Source organism: Patagioenas fasciata, chromosome 18, assembly GCF_037038585.1.
Source record: "Patagioenas fasciata isolate bPatFas1 chromosome 18, bPatFas1.hap1, whole genome shotgun sequence".
Classification (NCBI taxonomy): domain Eukaryota; kingdom Metazoa; phylum Chordata; class Aves; order Columbiformes; family Columbidae; genus Patagioenas; species Patagioenas fasciata.
The window spans coordinates 4,500,403-4,518,605 of NC_092537.1; the positions used below are offsets into that span (position 1 = coordinate 4,500,403).

An 18,203-nucleotide genomic window follows, 5' to 3' on the forward strand; every position below is an offset into this window, starting at 1 on the left:
CAAGAGAAAGACCTTTCCAAACCCTGGATGATGTGCACTATTTGGATTTTTGCCTTATTTTTCCTTTTCTTTCTAAAGGGACATGCTAGCATTGATGTTCTTGCTTTTCTAATGGGAAGAGAACACCAGGAACTTCTTATTTAAAGTGCATTATTAAGACTTCACTTCTTGCTCAGATCTGCCTCCTGCTTGTGTGCTACCAGGCTGAGGGCAGCAAACAGAGTGTGTCAGGCGTATTCAGAGCCTGGGGAAGAGAAAACAGGAATACGGTGCTTTTATTCCTCCTCACCCTCTTTTTTCTTGCATTGTGAGAGAGGAGAATCCCAAGAGAAAGTTCCAAACAAGCCCATTTCCTACAGCCATATCCTGTTTGCCAGCTCTGATGCATAACTCAAGGCAAACTTCCCAGCAGAAGATAAGAAATTTAACTAAGAAAAAAATGTAGGGACCATGATCTGGATACTAAGAGAAGCACAGCAGCTCCAAAACAAGCCACCTATAGGAAAACAATGATACATCCAACCTTCAGTGACACTTATGTACCATCTGTACAAACCTACCTATTTTGATACTGTTGTCACAAAAAAAAAGGGAAGAACAAATCCAGAAAGAGTCAACTCCTGAGATGCTCCTTAAGCATCTCATCAAAACAAAGAACATGTGTTGCTGACAGTGCTTTTTACAGCTAAAGTTGAAAAATCCACCTTCATTTCATTTCAATTTCATTGAAAAAACACGGAAAAATCCCAACCGAGACCCGGTAAAGCATTTCAGTGAGAAAATGCTTTAGAATGGAATCATTCAGAGCATAAAAGCCTTTAAATAGCTGCTTTGAAACTCGATTCCGCTCACCTGACACATGCTATCTCAATATTTGACAAAGATTATTTGTTAGAAGTAATTTCCAGCCAAGGAACTGTGCGCCAGAACTCCCTCTTTCCAGGTGGAGGTACAGTTAATAACATTTGCTTTACGACAGCACCCTGGTCCCAAAACTACCTGCTTCCCTTGGCTGCCTCCTCTCTCCCCTCTGAGCCCAACATTTGCAGATCACCCTGGGCACGTGTTTTTGCGACCACGGGGAACGGCCTCTCCACAGCACAGACACCACGTGCAAAACGTGCAAACCAGCCTGCAGAGAAGATTGCACAGCCCCATTTGTTTTCTTCACAGTGTGGAGCAGAGGGGAGCGTAAAAGCAAGGATTTTCACTAGGATGTGCTCCTCCACCAATCGATCCCATGGAGTTTTTGTAGATTTTGGTCCTTCTGTGCCCAGAAGTGGGAAGCTGGAAGAAGCTATTTTCATACATTTGCTGGTATTTGAGGCAATCCTCCATCTGTGCTGACTGTTCAGACTCTCAGTGTGACATGCACCAACATGCAAATTCAAAACAGCCTATTTCAGTCCAGCAGACAGAAATAATTGCACAACAGAACTGGACTTGAAGAGGTTAGACCTTTATCAGGTGAAATATGCAGGGGGAAGCAGCTCCAGAAAGGACTTTTCTTCAAGTTTAAAGACAAACAGAAAAAGCCCAGCTCTTCCTTTGGAGAAAGGTGAGCCACACCTGTGTCAATAATCTGTGGTATTTAGTACTGCAGGGAGTGAAGAGTCTGCCGCAGCATGTATGCCCGGCGGGGAGGAAGGAACAAGCTTGTCCATGGACGTGTCTCATCCTCCAAACAGCTCAAGAGCTGGACTGAAGCCAGCAGCTCTCAAGCAGGTAAACCAGCTTCAGAGAACAACGATGCTGCGATCTGTCTCTCTCTCAGGCAGACAGAGCTGGAGAAACAGAAGTATGTGGGGCAAGGGGAAAAATAATAAAATACCAAATGCTGCTTTGTTTCCTGCATGCAAAACTGTTCAACCGCTGCTGATATTCTGTCAACCGCCCAGTTAAAATATGGGAACCAGGTTTCAGCTGTTTGAACGTCCGAGCGCTGAGGGAAATGACGCTGGGCTGATTCTGCTCCCTCAAGGGCTCTCTGCAGGTAATGCTGACTGCCCAACGACCAAACTCACTGGTTCCCTCTGCAGAGCGCTGGAAAACAGCCTGCCAAGCCTACAACGAGGGGAAAAACATGTCGAGTTGGAAGCACAGACTGCATTTTGCAGAATTACACGAAAAGGAAGGTGGAATACAGGCAAAGATGAACCTGAGACTGTGGTGCTTATCAGTGGCACCTGCAGCTGTGCTCACAGGTAAAGGAATGAGTGGGAAACAATCCCCGGAGATGCAGCCCTGAGCCCAGCCCCGGACACTGCGCAGTTCATGCTTTGAAAGTGTTTACAAAGGGGTACAGCCACACGTAACACAAGGCCGTTTGTAAAATACAGCTGCTCTTCCACCAGTTCTGCCCAACAGAGGTCAATACTAACCCAGGAAGTGTCCAACAGGCACTATCTGTCTCTGATGAGACATGGGGAGTGCCTTTTCACACCACACTTAAACCAGTTGTACCCTACCAGATCCAGCCACTGCAAGAAGAACAATACACAGCCACTTCAGCCACTGCACAGTTCACTGTTTTGGGGTTTTAATCCGCTTTTAACACGTGTTCTTCAGCTATACAACCTTTAACGTATTCTAAGTAAAATTTTTGAGAATACCTCTCAACAACTGACAATATCAGGGGCTCGTATTTCTTCAAACCTTTATAATTTGCTACTGTCAGAATAAAAGGTTCAAATTACTTTCAAAAGCTTACTAATGCCAGCTCCTTTTACACAGCTTACCATGGAATACCTAAATGGAACAGCAGTGCTTTAATGATACAACTTGTCCCAAACACACCTTTTCCCCTTCTTTGCAGCAGGACAGTTACACTTGAAGTGAAAGTTACTGAGTAGGTTCAGGCATCTTTTGAGAATCTGGCTGGATTAATGTATCTTGAATTCAGAAAAATGAATATGCCTTATCAAAATAAGAGCTAATTGCAGGGATTACATTACTGCATATACGCCCATTTACGGGTTCTTGGCACTTATCGCTCTAACTTTAAATAAAGATAATTTTGGTATTTAAACAAACAGGTTAATGGGTATGCAAGATTAAAAGACATTTCAATGAACAACCTCTTAGTACACATCTATGCATCATCACACAGGAAAATTACTCCCCAGGTATGCTGGATCGATGAAAACTAAACATAATAAAGAGTTGACAATCATCAAGAGGTGGTACTTGGACATGCTCAGAAACATAGTGTTCCTCTGAAAATTTGGCACCCTTCTGCTCAGTTCCAGTGTAGCTGCCTCTCCATACAATGCCACAAGGATACAGAAGGGACCCTTATAACAAAACCAGAGAAGGAAACCATTAAAGTAGCCACCTGCTTTGAAAAACTGGTACCCTGTGTCAGGCATTCACTTGCCAAAGGGAGCGGCAATATTTATCAGCTTTCCTGCACCGGCTAGTCCTGATAGCGTAATCAAGGCTCGGGAGTTAATGATTTCCCCCTGTGAACACCGCAGCGCGCCAAGCTGCAGGGCCGGGCTCTGGCCTTGTTCAGCACTTGCAACCAGCCCTGCAACATGAAGTACAGAACTCCTCAGGTGAGACTTGGAGCACAAGGTCAGTATTTCATTTCAGGTTCACTTTTCTTCTTCCTGCAGGGCCAGTGGGTGTAGTGAGCTCGAAGGCTTGTATCTTGTTACAGCATCAAGGCTGTCACCACAGGCAGCTGCTGGCAAGAGCCCGAGCGACTTGCGCTCACCGCACAGCCCGTTAACCCTCATCAGCCCAAACCAATGCCAGCGAAACACCAAATCTCACACCCATTTCCACAATGTCCTTTGCTTTGTACCCACAGCTCCATTATCTGAAGAAAAGACACAAAGAACCTGTCCAGGCTGTGGGATTCCATCTTTAACACCACACCTTTGCCAACAGCTTCTGTTGACCATTTATTCCCTTCTAAGCAGAAGGTTTTGTTTTTAAGACAGGTGCTTGTTAACAGTTGGTGACTGTTCACCTAAAACCAGGGAGCCTGAAATGAGTTTGGTCACTCAAAGAGGTCCTGCTCCAGACCCTGAGCACATCATCCCAGAGTGAAACTTGGAAAAGCAATTAGTTTCACCTAGATTTGAATCTCCCATTTTCCATGAATCCCTGAAGCATTTCAAAAATGCAGGTACAGGATTTGACTTCACTACATAAAGAGGAGGATTCTGTTTTCTTCTGCAAGCACACAGTGTTTGGGACTGGTTCACAGGTGCTCAGTAACTGAGAATCCTACAGGCCAGAATTCGGCTCTGGGAGAACGGTGTCAGGTGATTGATCAAGATCAACACGGGCACATCCCCTGGAATCAATACAAAAAACCTGAGATACATATAAACACCATAGGGTGGGGTAGAAGAACATCTCCCCATTGGGGCTATTTGAGGCAGGCTCCAAATTCCGCTCTCACCACCATGGCTTTACCAGACAAGCGAACTCCTTGTCCACACAACCTGGCTCAAGTGTCCTTATCAATTACTCAAGGCATAATCTCAAAGTAGTTCATTCACCATACATACAAAGAGGTAAACACTAAAAAAATACTGACTCCATGTTGGACTATGATTAACTGATGAATTGCAATGGTTTTACCTCATTCATGCATTTTAAAGGATTTATCTTCTGTGTACAGTCCAATTCAAACCCCGGAAAAGCCTTAGCCATGTATAGAGTCCCGATATCTATTTAAACGTGTTTCCAGGTCTGTGATGTCTTACAATAAAATTGATAGAGCAAGAACAACTACAGCATCCAGCTGGGATAAAACAAAATAAAGTTATCCAAAAGTATTAGCAAGTTATAATTAAGTACCTCACGTTTTGCCACACTTTGGATTTATAGTAACTACAGCTCCTATTCACTCCTTGTCATAGGTATTGCAAGCTCCAAGCAATGAGGAAGAATGAGGAGAACACTGCCACTTGGTGGAAAAAGGGGATAGGAAACACTTGCAACTGCTCCAACTAAAACTGTTTTTACAATGATGTTCCTTCTCCCCCCATCCCCAATGAATTTCTTAACAGCATGGCTGGTGCGGGTTCTGTGCGTCCCAGAATGTCGCACAGCGCCAGGTCTGCTCTGTCACCAGCACAGCGCTGGGCTGCTCGCAGTCCGCTGTGGAGCAAAGGTGCGTGTGTCCCTCTCCTCAAAGTGTCAGGTGGCTATTTAGCTAGATTGCAAAAAAACCCAAAAGTCTAGAGGAGATTTTCACGTATTTATGAAGCCATCTACTAAGGACGACACAGAAATTGGAAACTGCTGAAGCTCAGATGTGCCTCATTCATTAAACTTCATCTTATGCTATGTTAATTCAAATGCTCTAAAGAATTTCAGTTTGTAGCACGGTCCTCTGGTTTCCTTAGCAGAGCTCAGACCATGTCTGCATCATTGAGGAAGCTACTGGATAAAATTAAGGCCCTTGTAATTGTTATTCACTCCATATCCCACCAGACTGCTTCTATGGCAAGGGGGATTGAACTAGCATAGAAATTTGAGGACAGTTCTCTTTACAGTTTCAAATGGATTTGGTCTTTTGTCTGTCTTCTGGCTTTCAGCCTGATATATGTTCCTGTGTGCTGTCAAACACCTGTTGTTCAGCAGAAACAAGATGTAAACACAGGATAAAGACGACTTCAAGTATTCATGACAGCTATCATCTGGGAATCTTTTTTAATTTTTATAATTTTAAATACATCCTTTACAGAACAGCTTCATTCAGAAGGTCAGAAAGAGAGCTGCAGACAACTGAACTGATTTTGATAGATCTCATGACCTCTATGGGCACAAGATCATTTATTCATTAAACTGTTCTAGGTGAAGAAGTTTTCCAACTAGCGCTCGCCATAAGAGAATTCTGTACTAAATATTCTATCTCCTGGAGCCCTGCAAAATAGGTAAGATGCTGTCAGAAAACCTACCTCAAATCTAAAGCACAAGTCCACAAATGCAGATCTTGATCGTGACTCAGTCTGTAACCTAACTGGGTAACTACCTTTGGCAGAAGTCAGAATTGAAAAAAATCTCAGGTTACAGCTATAAAAAAAGTATCAAACTAGCTATAGAAGATCACAAATGAACACCAAGCCATGCTGTTAAGACTTATTCCTCTTGAATTCCTCTTGAACTTTCCCCCCACCACCATACCACACTTCCAAATACCTTTGGGTCACCAGCCTCAGGTTTTTCAGTCTCTGAATCGTCATCTTCCTACAAGACAAGAATTTACAGGATTAAGCTTAAAGAGCAGGCTTGGCAAGTAACTGCACTTAGAGCAAAGGGCGTGCATTCAGCAGCCCAGCAGTAGTCTGAGACGCTTTCCACAGAAGGTAGTTCTGTCCCACCCACTCATGACCAAAATCAAGTCCTTACAGTCAAGTGTTTGTTTGGTTTTGGGGTTGGGCTTGTTGTTTTTGTTTTTTAGGAAAAAGCATCACTCAGTAGCAGATGTTCCCCGCAAAACTCATGCAGCTCCTGAATGCTCAGAACTAGACAATAAGAAGCAACAGAACTGGGCAAAAGCATCTGTCATTTGATAATTCTGTCTCTTCCAGTCGACAGGGGGGCTTTTTGCATTTACCCCTGTTTAGCAATACTCACAAAAAAAACATTTGCAAGACCTGTTATACTCCCAAGCACACATCAGTGACACACAGAGGACACAGAGCTGTTCCAAAGATCCAGTGACAGCAGCTGGCACCGCATCTTTCTGTTGTGCATAGTGCTCATGCAGCCTCGTTTGTGGATGACGTGAACTCGCACAGAAGCGAACAATTGACAAATTTTGCTGTTTCAGGTAACAGACTCCATTCAGTTTTTATTTCTATCCAGAAATAAACCAAAGAACTGGGCAAATTTCTGCCCTGTGAGAGCTTAAAATACTGAACTCAGCCTTGTGTAAAATTCTACACCACATCAGAAGTACACTCCAGCTTTGGTCCTACCTGGTAGGTAAAGCCTCCCGTCCCACCACCCTGGCAGCTCCCTCACTGGGATCCTAGAGTTACCTGTGTTTCTAGACATAAATACCCTGCACTTCAAACACATTTGAGGAGCAGAAAATGGTTTTCATGCTCACACAACTCAGCAGAACAGATTTTCCTACAAACTTCACCACAAACTTCAACTTTGGCCCCAAAACAAGAACCTCATGTTTCAGCTTCAAAAAGAGAAACAAAAGAGAAGTGAGACTATTACATGCAGCTGAAAGGAAGAGTTTACAGCAAAATGCCCACCTCAAAGTATTAGCACACAAGCAAGTTCTGGCAAGGCAAGCTAGAGGATGACAACACAATAATAAAAGTTTTAATTGCCAGAATTAACACATATCCCACAGAAGTGAGACAAACTCCTCCGCTTCAGCTACTCTCTGGCTGACCTTTCTGAAACATGCACATGCCAATACTTCAGTCTTACCTATCAAAGTTTAATAACAGTAAGCTTGTATCTAGAAAAGAATCACAGTACGAAGTAATTTGCTGTTTATCACAAATGATATTCCACTCCCTCCACAGTCCCACCTACATTAAAAAACAAAATAACGATGGGTTGGATCATTCGTGTTATAGACAAGTAACGGAGACAGCTCCCCAAACCTCCTAATCTAGCAGGGGATACCACTAAAACAAAGCAAGCAGCATTACTGAGAACTGCCTTTGAAAGGCAGAGGCTTTTCAGTCACTGTTGAGATAGAGAATACACGCAGAGCTGTTTAGATAAAGCCCAGAACACCCTGAGACCAACTCACGACTTTCTAAAAGCAACTCATCACCAGCACAAGCTACTGGTACAAGCAATATTAAGGAAGCTCTTGATTCTGGTCAAAGAACATTCAATGCAAAAAAAAAAAATAAGCAGTGCTCTCCTGCAGTAAGACAGGAGAGAAGGCACCCTGGGCAACCTGCGCACATCTGTACTGTAACCGCAAATACAAGCAAGAGCTCCTGTCTGACACCAGAGGGACTGGACCGACTGCTGTTACTTGAACAGCAACTTGTACCTCGCAGGTCACATATGGCAGAACCTGCACTGAAAGTTGTGCCTGCAATGAAGGTGACTCCATTCACCTGCCTGTTTATCAATGCTAACTAAACACAGCTGATCCTGACAAGCACCTGGATCACACACACCACTTCCTTTAAACTAAAGCAATCGCATTGAAGGGGGCTCTAGGAGTTTTAGATATTAAAAGAAGAATTATTAAAGCAGCAAAAAAGTTTCACTGCTTTGCTTCGCCAGATGGCAGGAGCAGACCCTGAACTCTGCTGTTCGCAGCAGAACACAAACAAGTAAACCAGATCAAGAGAGAAACTTCTTGTCTGCTACTTGGGAAAACAGATGGTGGAAACTGTGAGTGTCTCCTAAGAGACTGATATAGGGCACACAAAGCAGATTCCAAGGAGGAAAAGTTATAGTAACGAAGCTCTAGTTCTTTCCTCTACCATGTAGCCAGAAGAGTAGAACAGGGAGGAGAAAACACATTCTTAATGTGGTGGTAAGCAAAAGGCTGATGAGAAAGTAAGGAGACAAGAACCTCCCACCCCAGTCCCCTTAAAGTGATTGTTTTGCTCTTACAGACACATGACAGAACAATGCATCTTTTTGTGTGTTACAGCTGCACTCATAGGCAGGGAGCTACATGCCATGTCTCACAAGGTCCTAATTATCTTGATATTTAGGTGATGTTATTATACACATGCCATGCGCCTATGACAAACAAAAGCCACTCACATCTAGACAGGACACTGTTACATCAAGATAACCTCATGTAGAGAGTGGGTTGAGTTATTAAAAATACATTACGACGTTATAGAACTTTATTCTTTTTTATCCTCCAGTTCACCATACAATAGTGTGTTCTTTTTACAAGGTTTTCATATATGTGAATGACACTTAAAGAATAATTTTCATTTAGCGTGGCTGTTGATTAGTACCAGCTTTTTTCCCATTAAAGAGTCAAACGACAGTTAGTATAGAAACACTTGCGCTGCGTCAAGTTGCTGATGGGTTTCAAAGCAAACGCCTTGTACTTGAAAACAAAAAGAATAAAAGTGTTTGGAGAGCACTAAAACCCACACCAGGAGTCCGATATTTCAGGTTCCAACTTGAGTTGCTGGTCAAGGGCTTTAAAGCCTCCGCAAGACACGAAGGGGCTTGGGGAAAGTCTCAGAGCAGAGACCACAGAATGACAGAATGTCAGGGATTGGAAAGACCTCTAAAGCTCACCCAGTGCAATCCCCCCATGGAGCAGGAACAGCCAGCTGAGGTTCCACAGGAAGGTGTCCAGGCAGGTTTGAATGTCTGCAGAGAAGGAGACTCCACAACCTCCCTGGGCAGCTTGGTTCAGGCTCTGCCACCCTCACCATGAAGAAGTTTCTTGTCATATTTAAGTGGAATCTCCTGTGTTCCAGTTTGCACCCATTACCCCTTGTCCTATCATTGGTTGTCACCAAGAAGAGCCTGGCTCCGTCCTCCTGACACTCACCCTTTACATACTGATAAACATTAACGAGGTCACCCCTCAGTCTCCTCTTCTCCAGCTCCAGAGCCCCAGCTCCCCCAGCCTTTCCTCACACGGGAGATGCTCCACTCCCTTCAGCATCTTTGTTGCCCTGCACTGGACTCTCTCCAGCAGTTCCCTGTCCTTCTGGAACTGAGGGGCCCAGAATTGGACACAATATTCCAGATGCAATACCTACCGACTGCCTGCTGTTCTCATCGTCCTCCTCTTCATATCCGTCCTCATCCCCATCCAGGCGGGTGAAATCGTCGTCTCCGTACCCAACCGAGACCAGGCCTCCTTTCTCTCCTAGGGAGAAAAGGGAAGAAGAAAACCATGAGGAGAAGAGAGGCGGCAACGAACGGGGCCTCGCTGTCCCAGAAGGAGCCGGGACAGGCCCCGCGGATCAACCCCGCCCGGGCTCCGCCGCCTGCTCCGGGCCCTCCCGGCCCTCACCCGCGGCCGCTCCCCCATCGCTTTCCGCCGTCCCGCCCTCGCTGTCCGACTCCGGGTCCGAATCCTCGGCGTAAACCGCCAAAGAGGACAGAACGTTCCGCTTGGCCGCCGCCATCTTCCGCCCCCGCCGCGGCGGCGGACTTCCGGCGCCCCGAGATGACGCGACAGGGCGGTCTCCATAGCAACGCCGCTCATCTTCTTCCGTCTTAAGCGGGCTCACGTTAAACTGAATGAGCTCCAACGTCCGCTCACGGCGCGGGGAGAAAAGCGCTCAGCGAGGCCGAGTAGGGCGTGCTATTGAGGAAGGATAAAAGGTGCGCGGCATATTTATAGTGGGGAGAACTAGCGCTTTAAGAGCGGCTTCTGACGTCATCGCTCGGCGCCGCGACAGCACCTGCCGGATACTGAGCGGGTGCGGAGGGGTACGGGGATGGGACGTGAGGTGGCGGAAGGATACATCCCAGCTGAGGTGGGTGTGTGGAAGGGTCCTTGCAACCCCCTCGATGTAGGAAGGGTTCCCCCACTCCCTCATTGTGGGGTGCGGCGGGTTTGGGGGCTGCTGTGCCCCACGGGGAGCCCTCAGCAGGGTCTGGCCCAGGATAAACGATATTGGGGTTCCCTCGAGTGAATGGGCCTGGATAGTATCGGGGAGGGGGGGGCTAAAGGGGCAGCCGTTGGGGGTCACCCAAGTGGCAACAACACAGAGGAGGCCTGGGCAGGAGGAACGTGGTGGGATTTTGGTTTAGCGTTGGTTCCTGTCGCTGTTTACAGCTCCTCTGAGATGAGCGGCAAGGCCCCCCTGGGCCTAGAAGGCCGGGTCCGGAAAACACTGCGGAGGGTCTTCGGGTTTGAGACTTTCAAGACTTCCCTGCAGGAAAGCGCGACCATGACTGTGGCGAGAGGTGAGGAGGCTCCGCGGCAAAACGCAGTGAAACACGGCTGGTTTCCCAGCTCCCTGTGGGACTGATGCTGCAGGAGTTGGTGTCGTGTGTGTTTTGAGCAGATGCATCACCTGGACTAGGCAGAACCACCTGGCCCCCCAGACCCTCCTCTGAGATGATTTCAGTGACACGGGAGCACGTGCTGCACACAAACTCACTGAGTGCGGCTTTGCCCTGTCTGTCGTCCGTTAAACTTGTTTTGTTAACACCGCTATTGCCGCAACCAGGAAATACGAAACATTGAAGTGCTGTATTGTTGGTATCTCCTCCAGCAGCATCTGCCAGTATGTTTATGGTCAGGTGTGGTCTAAACCATTTACATTTACACATTTTCAGAGTAAACCTGCCCTTGTGTTAGAGGTGATACCACTAGAAGACTTGATTTCCCAGCATCATTTATACCCGTTCCCTGAATCACGTGCCCATTATCAGAAACATTATTTTACTGCTGTGAACGTTTCCACAGCATCTCGGTGGTGGTTGAATGGGCAGGATGTACAAGCTGCCAACTGTCGGCTCCCCTGGCAGGTCTCACGGTGCCAATCAGGGGTGTGGAACTCGGCACCCACGGTGTAGCGACAGTTTTTGTCCATCGCCAGCAGCTGTGCAGCTGCGCTGTTGACAACAGAGCAGCCCAAAGTGGTGTCCTGTCAGCAGCCTGTCCCTGCCCGTTGACATTGGCTCGAAGGGGACGCTGCTTAGCGCAGTGACAGTTACTAATTGCATGACACTACCTCTGTGGTTGAGATTTCCAACCCTTATTTCTTACAAGGAAACTTTCTGGGATAAGTTGTAAGAGGATGTGGTAAAGATCTGTCATGGGGCTGGTAATTTGGTAACTGGTGGTCTGTGAGATGAGTGAAAGCAGCTTGTCTGGAAGAGAATTAGCACGAATAACTTGTTTAACTTCTCTTTATCTTGGTTTCTGTGTATCTTCCTGTACTTTTGTAAGGCTGTTTCTAAATGTTTACAAAGCAATTAGAGATTCCTTGAAGGAAACCATTGCAAGCATGCAAAGTATTGCTGTGCTTTTAGAACCTGAAATGAAGTGTCTTTTGTTGGTGTGCCACACATACACACACACACAGTTTCTCACAGATTCCAAGCCCTTGTGCCCAGTCAGAGTCCTGGGAACTCCCAGTAGCCTTGAGCTTTCTTCTGTTGTCTCTGCAGGCGAGAAGGATGTCTTTGTATGCATGCCCACAGGGGCAGGGAAATCCTTGTGCTACCAGCTTCCTGCAGTTCTGGCAGTGGGCATCACCATTGTCATTTCACCTCTGATTGCCCTGATTCAGGTAACTGTCTGCTGTCAGTTGCGGAAAAGCAGTCAGGGAAGGGGGTGGCTGTGGTGACTTACTTTGCACAAATCCCTGCTGGTGTTCCCTAGCAGCAAAAAGGCTGTCTTAAAGTGAATGGATGCACAAAAATGCAGTTGGACAGATATGCTCACAGATGAAGATAAAGGCATCTGGAGTTGAAGTTTTAAATACCCAAACTGCATGGGTTTGTTGTCCTGAGACTCCATCCTGGAGGTGAAACTTGGGGCCTCACCTGGATCTCCCTAAGTAATCTGTCTTGGCAGTGGTGACTTTCTTTATATCTATTTGCTTTTCATTTAATTTTAATTTTGTATTTACTCTAGGATCAAGTGGATCACTTGCTGGCTCTGAAGATCAAAGCCTGCTCTCTGAACTCCAAGCTTTCTGCCCAGGAAAAGAAGATCATCCTGGCTGACTTGGCGAGTGAGAAGCCCCAAGTCAAGCTGCTGTACATCACCCCGGAGATGGCAGCCGCCTCTTCCTTCCAGCCTACACTGAACTCTCTGGTGTCCCGAAATCTCTTGTCCTACCTGATAATCGACGAAGCGCACTGCGTCTCCCAGTGGGGACACGATTTCCGACCCGACTACCTGCGGCTGGGCACCTTGCGCACCCGCATACCCAACACACCGTGTGTCGCCTTGACTGCCACAGCCACCAAGCAGGTCCAGGAGGACATTGTGGCAGCACTGAAGCTAAAGCAGCCACTTTCCACATTTAAGACTCCTTGCTTCAGATCTAACTTGTTCTATGATGTGCAGTTCAAAGAGCTCTTGACTGATCCGTACGCCAACTTGAAGGATTTCTGTCTGAAGGCACTCGAAGTGAAGAACAGCTCTGGGGTAGGTTTTACATTTAGAGAACAAGGCTAAACTGAACCAAATCCACCTTAACGTTCACTGCCACTGCCTTGATATATCTGTGGCACAGAAAGAGGAAGCCCCTGGAAGGAAAGTGCTCACAGATGTTTTTAATTCCTCTAAAATAAGTAGAATGTGGAGGTTGTGTTCCTTTCAGAAGTGTCCACAGGGGTTGGTCTGAAAGAAAATGAATTAGGAATATGCGACTAGCATTTCTGTCTTGGTTTGTCATGTCCCAGGCAATCATTGTATGTTTGATGCTGCTCTGTTTTTCTAGTGTGACAAGGATGAACAAAAGTGGCGTATTGAATTTCCTGCTCTAACAATAATTCCCAAAATAACTCTCAGCAACTCAGTTATAGCCTCTGCACCTGAGTTTATTGGTGCAGTGGAGGGAGACTGCTTCTTGCCTTGTGTCCCGGGGAGGGGGTTAGGGGACCATATTTGGTCAATGTTGCGCCTTGTAGGTTTTGTAAGGAAACTATTCATGTCTGATTTACTTTTGTGCTGCAACAGTATCTTTCAGTTGTTGGGGAATCAGCTTGGAGAAGAGATGAGCTTTAGACATCCTTCCTTTCTCCGCCATACTAATGACGGCAGCTTTATTAATTGGCTTCAGATGCTGACACGGATCTTCTCCCCTGTCTGCCCAGGTGTACTCGGGTTGTGGCATCGTGTACTGCAGGATGAGGGACGTGTGTGACCAGCTGGCCATTGAACTGAGCTACCGCGGAGTGAAAGCCAAGGCGTATCACGCAGGTACTGGCAGCTGCATCTGCACCTCTCAGGGGCTGGTAGAGCTGGACTGTCCCACCTGTAAGGCCTGTGTTGGGGCTGCCTAGAAAACAGCTTTCTTGGCGCAGGCTGCAGCGTGTCTGATGCTCACGTGTCAGCTCTGGGAAGTAAGGGCAGGGCATTGAACAGAACAGCATTCCCTTCACACCACAAGTGTTGGTTTTGTTGGATCTTGCATGGCCTAAATATAACAACTGCTTTTATCCCACAAGGGATCTGAATTTTTTTCTTTGGAACAGAAACAGCTGCTGCTGACTTCTGCTTGATCACAGGCCAGTTTAAACATGGGCAGAGAGGAGTGTGCACATCAGGCTGGTTTAGCAAGGGGGTTGGCTCTCAATGGGGCAATGGAGGAGGGAAAAATCCTCTTCTTTCTTTTTTTTCTTTTTTGGTTGTGTTTCCCTCCTTCTTTTCCCTTCCCAGGACTCAAGGCAGCTGACAGGACTTCAGTCCAGAATGAATGGATGGAGGAGAAGATTCCAGTTATTGTTGCAACCATCAGTTTTGGAATGGGAGTAGACAAAGCGAACGTCAGGTGTGTGAGGCTGTGTTGTGCACCACCAGAGCCTGAAACCTGAGCAGTGGGAAGGGAAAGCCTCAGTCTCTCTGTTACCTGATACATCTGACTAAAATGCCTGATGGAATATTTGCTGAAACAAAAACAGCTGGAGGTGGTTTTTTATCTTAGAAGAATCAAAAACAAACCTGGAAGGGTTTTGTAAAGAAGTTAAAAACAAGGCACCAGAGCCTTTCTTTGCCAGTCATCTGCAAAACCGAGAAAATTGGAGGAATGCTTGTTTTTTGCCACACCCTCCCGGGTTTCAAAAAGAACCATCTTGATGCAATCACAGCTGTCCCTTTCACTTCTCTTCATGCAATAGTTGCTGTTGAAAAGCAGCATGAAGAAAATCTGCACCTAAAATAATTCATACACCCTCTACTAAAATAGTCTGAGCCAGCTTTTTTAGAGATCTCCGTATGCAGTGAGGGAAAAAATAGCAGTTCGCAAATGGTAATAACCATATAAAAAATACAGCTCTAGTCCAAGACAGAAACTTTACATGTGTTTTCAATTGCTATTCTTCTGGGACTTCTGTCACCATAATTGCTCTGTGTTGTTAGAGCTCCTGCACCGCAATATAGCTGTGCTGAGTTAGTATTGTGAGCTGTGGTCACTTAGTAGAGGGATACCTCGGGTGCAGCTAATGCAACACCCCACACAGACTTAATCTTTAATCTAAAAATCCACAGAAGTCAATTGCTCTGTGGGAGAGGGGCAGGACATCATTGAGACAATCACAGCAGCTCACAGCTGTGCTGTCCTTCTGTCTGTGTCACTGTGCTCACAGGTGACAGCATCCCACAACAAGGACAGACTGTTTTACGGTGTGATGTGTGTTACCCAACAGAGAAATGCGAAGTCTCCCAGGAGAGCAGCAAGAATTAATGACCTGCTGAAACCACTCTGCCCTGTTCGGTATAGTGGTTGTTAAAAAAGGCAAAAGTAACTGAAATGCGGAGGGCTGAGAGAGAAATATGTTTGTAATGTGGTTAGTTTCCAAAAAATGGAGTTAACATGGCTCTACAGGATGATATTTAATAGGTTAAAGGACATTATACCTGAGCCTAGGCAACAGGTGCTGCTGCTTAGCCTTTGTGCTGTGTTGGCAGAGTTCTGAGTATTCGTGTGTATCAGGTATCAGGTAAGATCAGGTCTGACGGGTCCTGGAGGTGACTCCTCTGGACAAAAGGTCGGGTTGCACGGGGCTTTGAGCAGCCTGGCCTAGTGGCAGGTGTCCCTGCCCATGGCAGGGGTTGAAACTGAATGATCTCTAAGGTCCCATCCAACCCAAACCATTCTGTGATTCCATGAAAAGGGAAACAGGTGTTGTCTCTTTTTCTGATGGAACCTGCTCTTCTCCCTTCACTGCTAATTCAGTTTTGCTTGAGATTATTTATCAATCCCTTCAGTAAACTTCCTGGTGAGGAATAAACATTTTAGGCTCTGGTGCTTCCTGCCTGGCCTGTTCCTAGAGTGTTTAAGAAACATGTTTGTTCGCTTTTGTCATTTAATCTGTTGTTACACCCATATGCATCATACCTGCTTCTGGGATGTGCTGGCTTTGAGGGAGATTGGTATTTAAAACATTGGCAGAGTTACTGTACTGTAAAATCTTCTCAGCACAGGTATAAGCTGGATTGCTGCATATTCAGGTAGAAGCAGGTTTAAAGCAGTCCTGCAGCAGTGTGTTCTGTCAGAGATTATGTACAATTTAGTAATGATTCATAGCCATATTTGCTGGCTGGCAATGGTGCCCTTTTTAAAATCGAGTATTTAAAATTGTGTTCCACAAAATAAATAGGACTTTTTTATTAATGCTGTTTTCTAGTAAAATCTCCTCTGCCTTTTATGCATTTGCTGCCTTGTTTTTTTACTTGTTTTTTATTGATGCTCATGAACAACACAATCATCTATGCAGTGATCTGAAAAACCTGCAGCCTTATGTTTCCTGTTGTTTTATGATATACAGATTTGTTGCCCACTGGAATATTGCGAAGTCAATGGCTGGGTATTACCAAGAGTCTGGCAGAGCTGGGAGAGATGGGAAACCATCCTGCTGCCGCCTCTATTACTCAAGGAACGACCGGGATCAAGTCAGCTTCCTGATTAAGAAGGAGCTCGCTAACATCCAGGTGAGATCTGCAGAATCCTGTCCACCTGCCTGGATTTGCTGCCTTTGCTCTGCTCTGCCTTTTGCCTGCAGTCACCTCTGAATACACAAAGATGAAATGGGTTTTTCTGGGTCTGTAGCCCTGTTTCAGAAAGGAGTGAAGAAAGGAAGAGAAAGGGCTGGCAGCCCCAGCTCTATTAGAGGCAGGGATGAGCAGAGACAGGGTGGTGTCTGTACCTGTTTGCCATATTGATCAGAAGGGCTGGATTTGGTCATTGCTAGAGTTACTTTATCTGTTTATATTTAAACTGAAGACTATAGTTGTTGTCCCCATCTACTTGCAGGAAAAAAAAGGCACCTTAAAAGAATCTGACAAAGCTGTGATGACAGCATTTGATGCCATTGTGAACTTCTGCGAGGAGCTGGGGTGAGTGCACTGCTTTCTAACAGTTTAATGTTGGGGCAGCTATGCCCTGTCCCTTCCATGGCACTGTTATGGCTGGGATCTTGCATGTCCAGGAAAAATACTCAGGGAATCACCTGATATTTTGCTGTCTGGATTAAGGAAAGCATCCCTGACACATCTCTCACTCTCACATCTGAGTTAACAGAGATGTTGGTCTTGGAGCCTGATCAAGTGACATGGCCACGTTAAACTATAATTCCTCTGACTATGACTTTTACTATGTTCTGTCTTTGATGCTGGATTGACTTAGTTACATTTGCTTTTGGTTTGACTCTTTCCTCCTTCACTACATCATCTCTCTTCTAAAGAGACAGACAGCCTAATCAGCATGGGATGGAAGCATTTAGATTCAATGTGTCCACTCTGCAAAGTACTAGGTATCTGTGATCTTCACTGACCTTAGAAAGAGCTGATGGTGCTCAGGATGTTTCGGAAACAGGCTCAAATTATGGACATACCCAATCTAAATGCAGACTACCAACCACAACATGCATTGTTCAGGTTTAGTTCATGACTTGTAAGCTTCAATTGTACTAATTGCTATTCTGTGCTGGATAACACAAAGTTGTAATTTTGCCAGTAAGAGAGCAGCATGTATTCACTTACTGACAATGGTCAACATGTGTTCTGCTTTCAAGTCTGCGTTTTGTTTCATTGTCCACACCTGTGTCTAGGGCAACTTTTTCAGTGTGAATGTAACACATGCTTCTTTTGTGATGCCTTGGTGAGCTTGTTCTCTCCTGGTGGTCATGTTTGGTAAGCAAAGCCTGTTTTTATGGGGTTGCTCTGGGAGAATTTTGCTTGTATTGAAGTATGGCACAACACTGAGTAGCGCTGAGGCACTTGAAGGAGCACTTCTTCATCTAAAGTCACGGTGATTCTAGGAAGTAGCTACTAGGAGGCTTCTTGCTGTAAGAGTTTGATCCCCTTACTTGGCTAAGCAGCTCTGCTCCTTCTGGTGTGTGTGACCAGCTCATAGCAAGAGAGGCCAGATGGCCATTTGTGTCTGGGGTTTGTATGATCTGCAAGGTAGCTGTATCTATCTGGTTAGATGCTACACTTGTCTTGGTATCTATTTCTCCTTGGTTCCTAGGCTGCTTATCAGCAGAGTTAGTTGTGACACTCATTTCTTGGGATGGACACTAGTGCCATAAGATTGGGACTGGGATCACTGAACTAAGCTTGCACAAGCCAG

The 18,203-nt window shown here is 45.8% G+C and overlaps 2 protein-coding genes across 7 annotated transcripts in view; one reads left to right on the forward strand and one right to left on the reverse strand.

The window, feature by feature from the left end:
- Nucleotides 1-10,096, reverse strand: part of SAP30BP (SAP30 binding protein) — a 28,378-nt gene extending 18,282 nt beyond the window's left edge. Inside the window, exons 1-3 of one of the 2 annotated variants that reach the window (XM_065852628.2) lie at nt 9,956-10,096; nt 9,699-9,808; nt 6,163-6,210 (exon numbers count right to left, since the gene is read on the reverse strand). In XM_065852628.2, coding sequence (XP_065708700.1) covers nt 6,163-6,210; nt 9,699-9,808; nt 9,956-10,070 — 273 coding nt within the window. In that variant the 5' untranslated portion in view covers nt 10,071-10,096. The remainder of the gene's footprint in view (nt 1-6,162; nt 6,211-9,698; nt 9,809-9,955) is intronic. The other variant, XM_071816462.1, reaches the window with a different exon arrangement.
- A 67-nt stretch (nt 10,097-10,163) lies between these two features.
- Nucleotides 10,164-18,203, forward strand: part of RECQL5 (RecQ like helicase 5) — a 36,060-nt gene continuing 28,020 nt past the window's right edge. Inside the window, exons 1-9 of one of the 5 annotated variants that reach the window (XM_071816802.1) lie at nt 10,306-10,424; nt 10,727-10,857; nt 12,070-12,191; nt 12,539-13,057; nt 13,729-13,834; nt 14,294-14,405; nt 16,402-16,564; nt 16,887-16,969; nt 17,683-18,024. In XM_071816802.1, the coding sequence (XP_071672903.1) occupies nt 10,737-10,857; nt 12,070-12,191; nt 12,539-13,057; nt 13,729-13,834; nt 14,294-14,405; nt 16,402-16,564; nt 16,887-16,969; nt 17,683-17,701 (1,245 nt within the window). In that variant the 5' untranslated portion in view covers nt 10,306-10,424; nt 10,727-10,736 and the 3' untranslated portion in view covers nt 17,702-18,024. Of the gene's footprint in view, nt 10,270-10,305; nt 10,425-10,726; nt 10,858-12,069; nt 12,192-12,538; nt 13,058-13,728; nt 13,835-14,293; nt 14,406-16,401; nt 16,565-16,886; nt 16,970-17,682; nt 18,025-18,203 lie in introns of those variants that run through there. The other 4 variants (XM_071816800.1, XM_071816801.1, XM_065852381.2 and 1 more) reach the window with 4 other exon arrangements.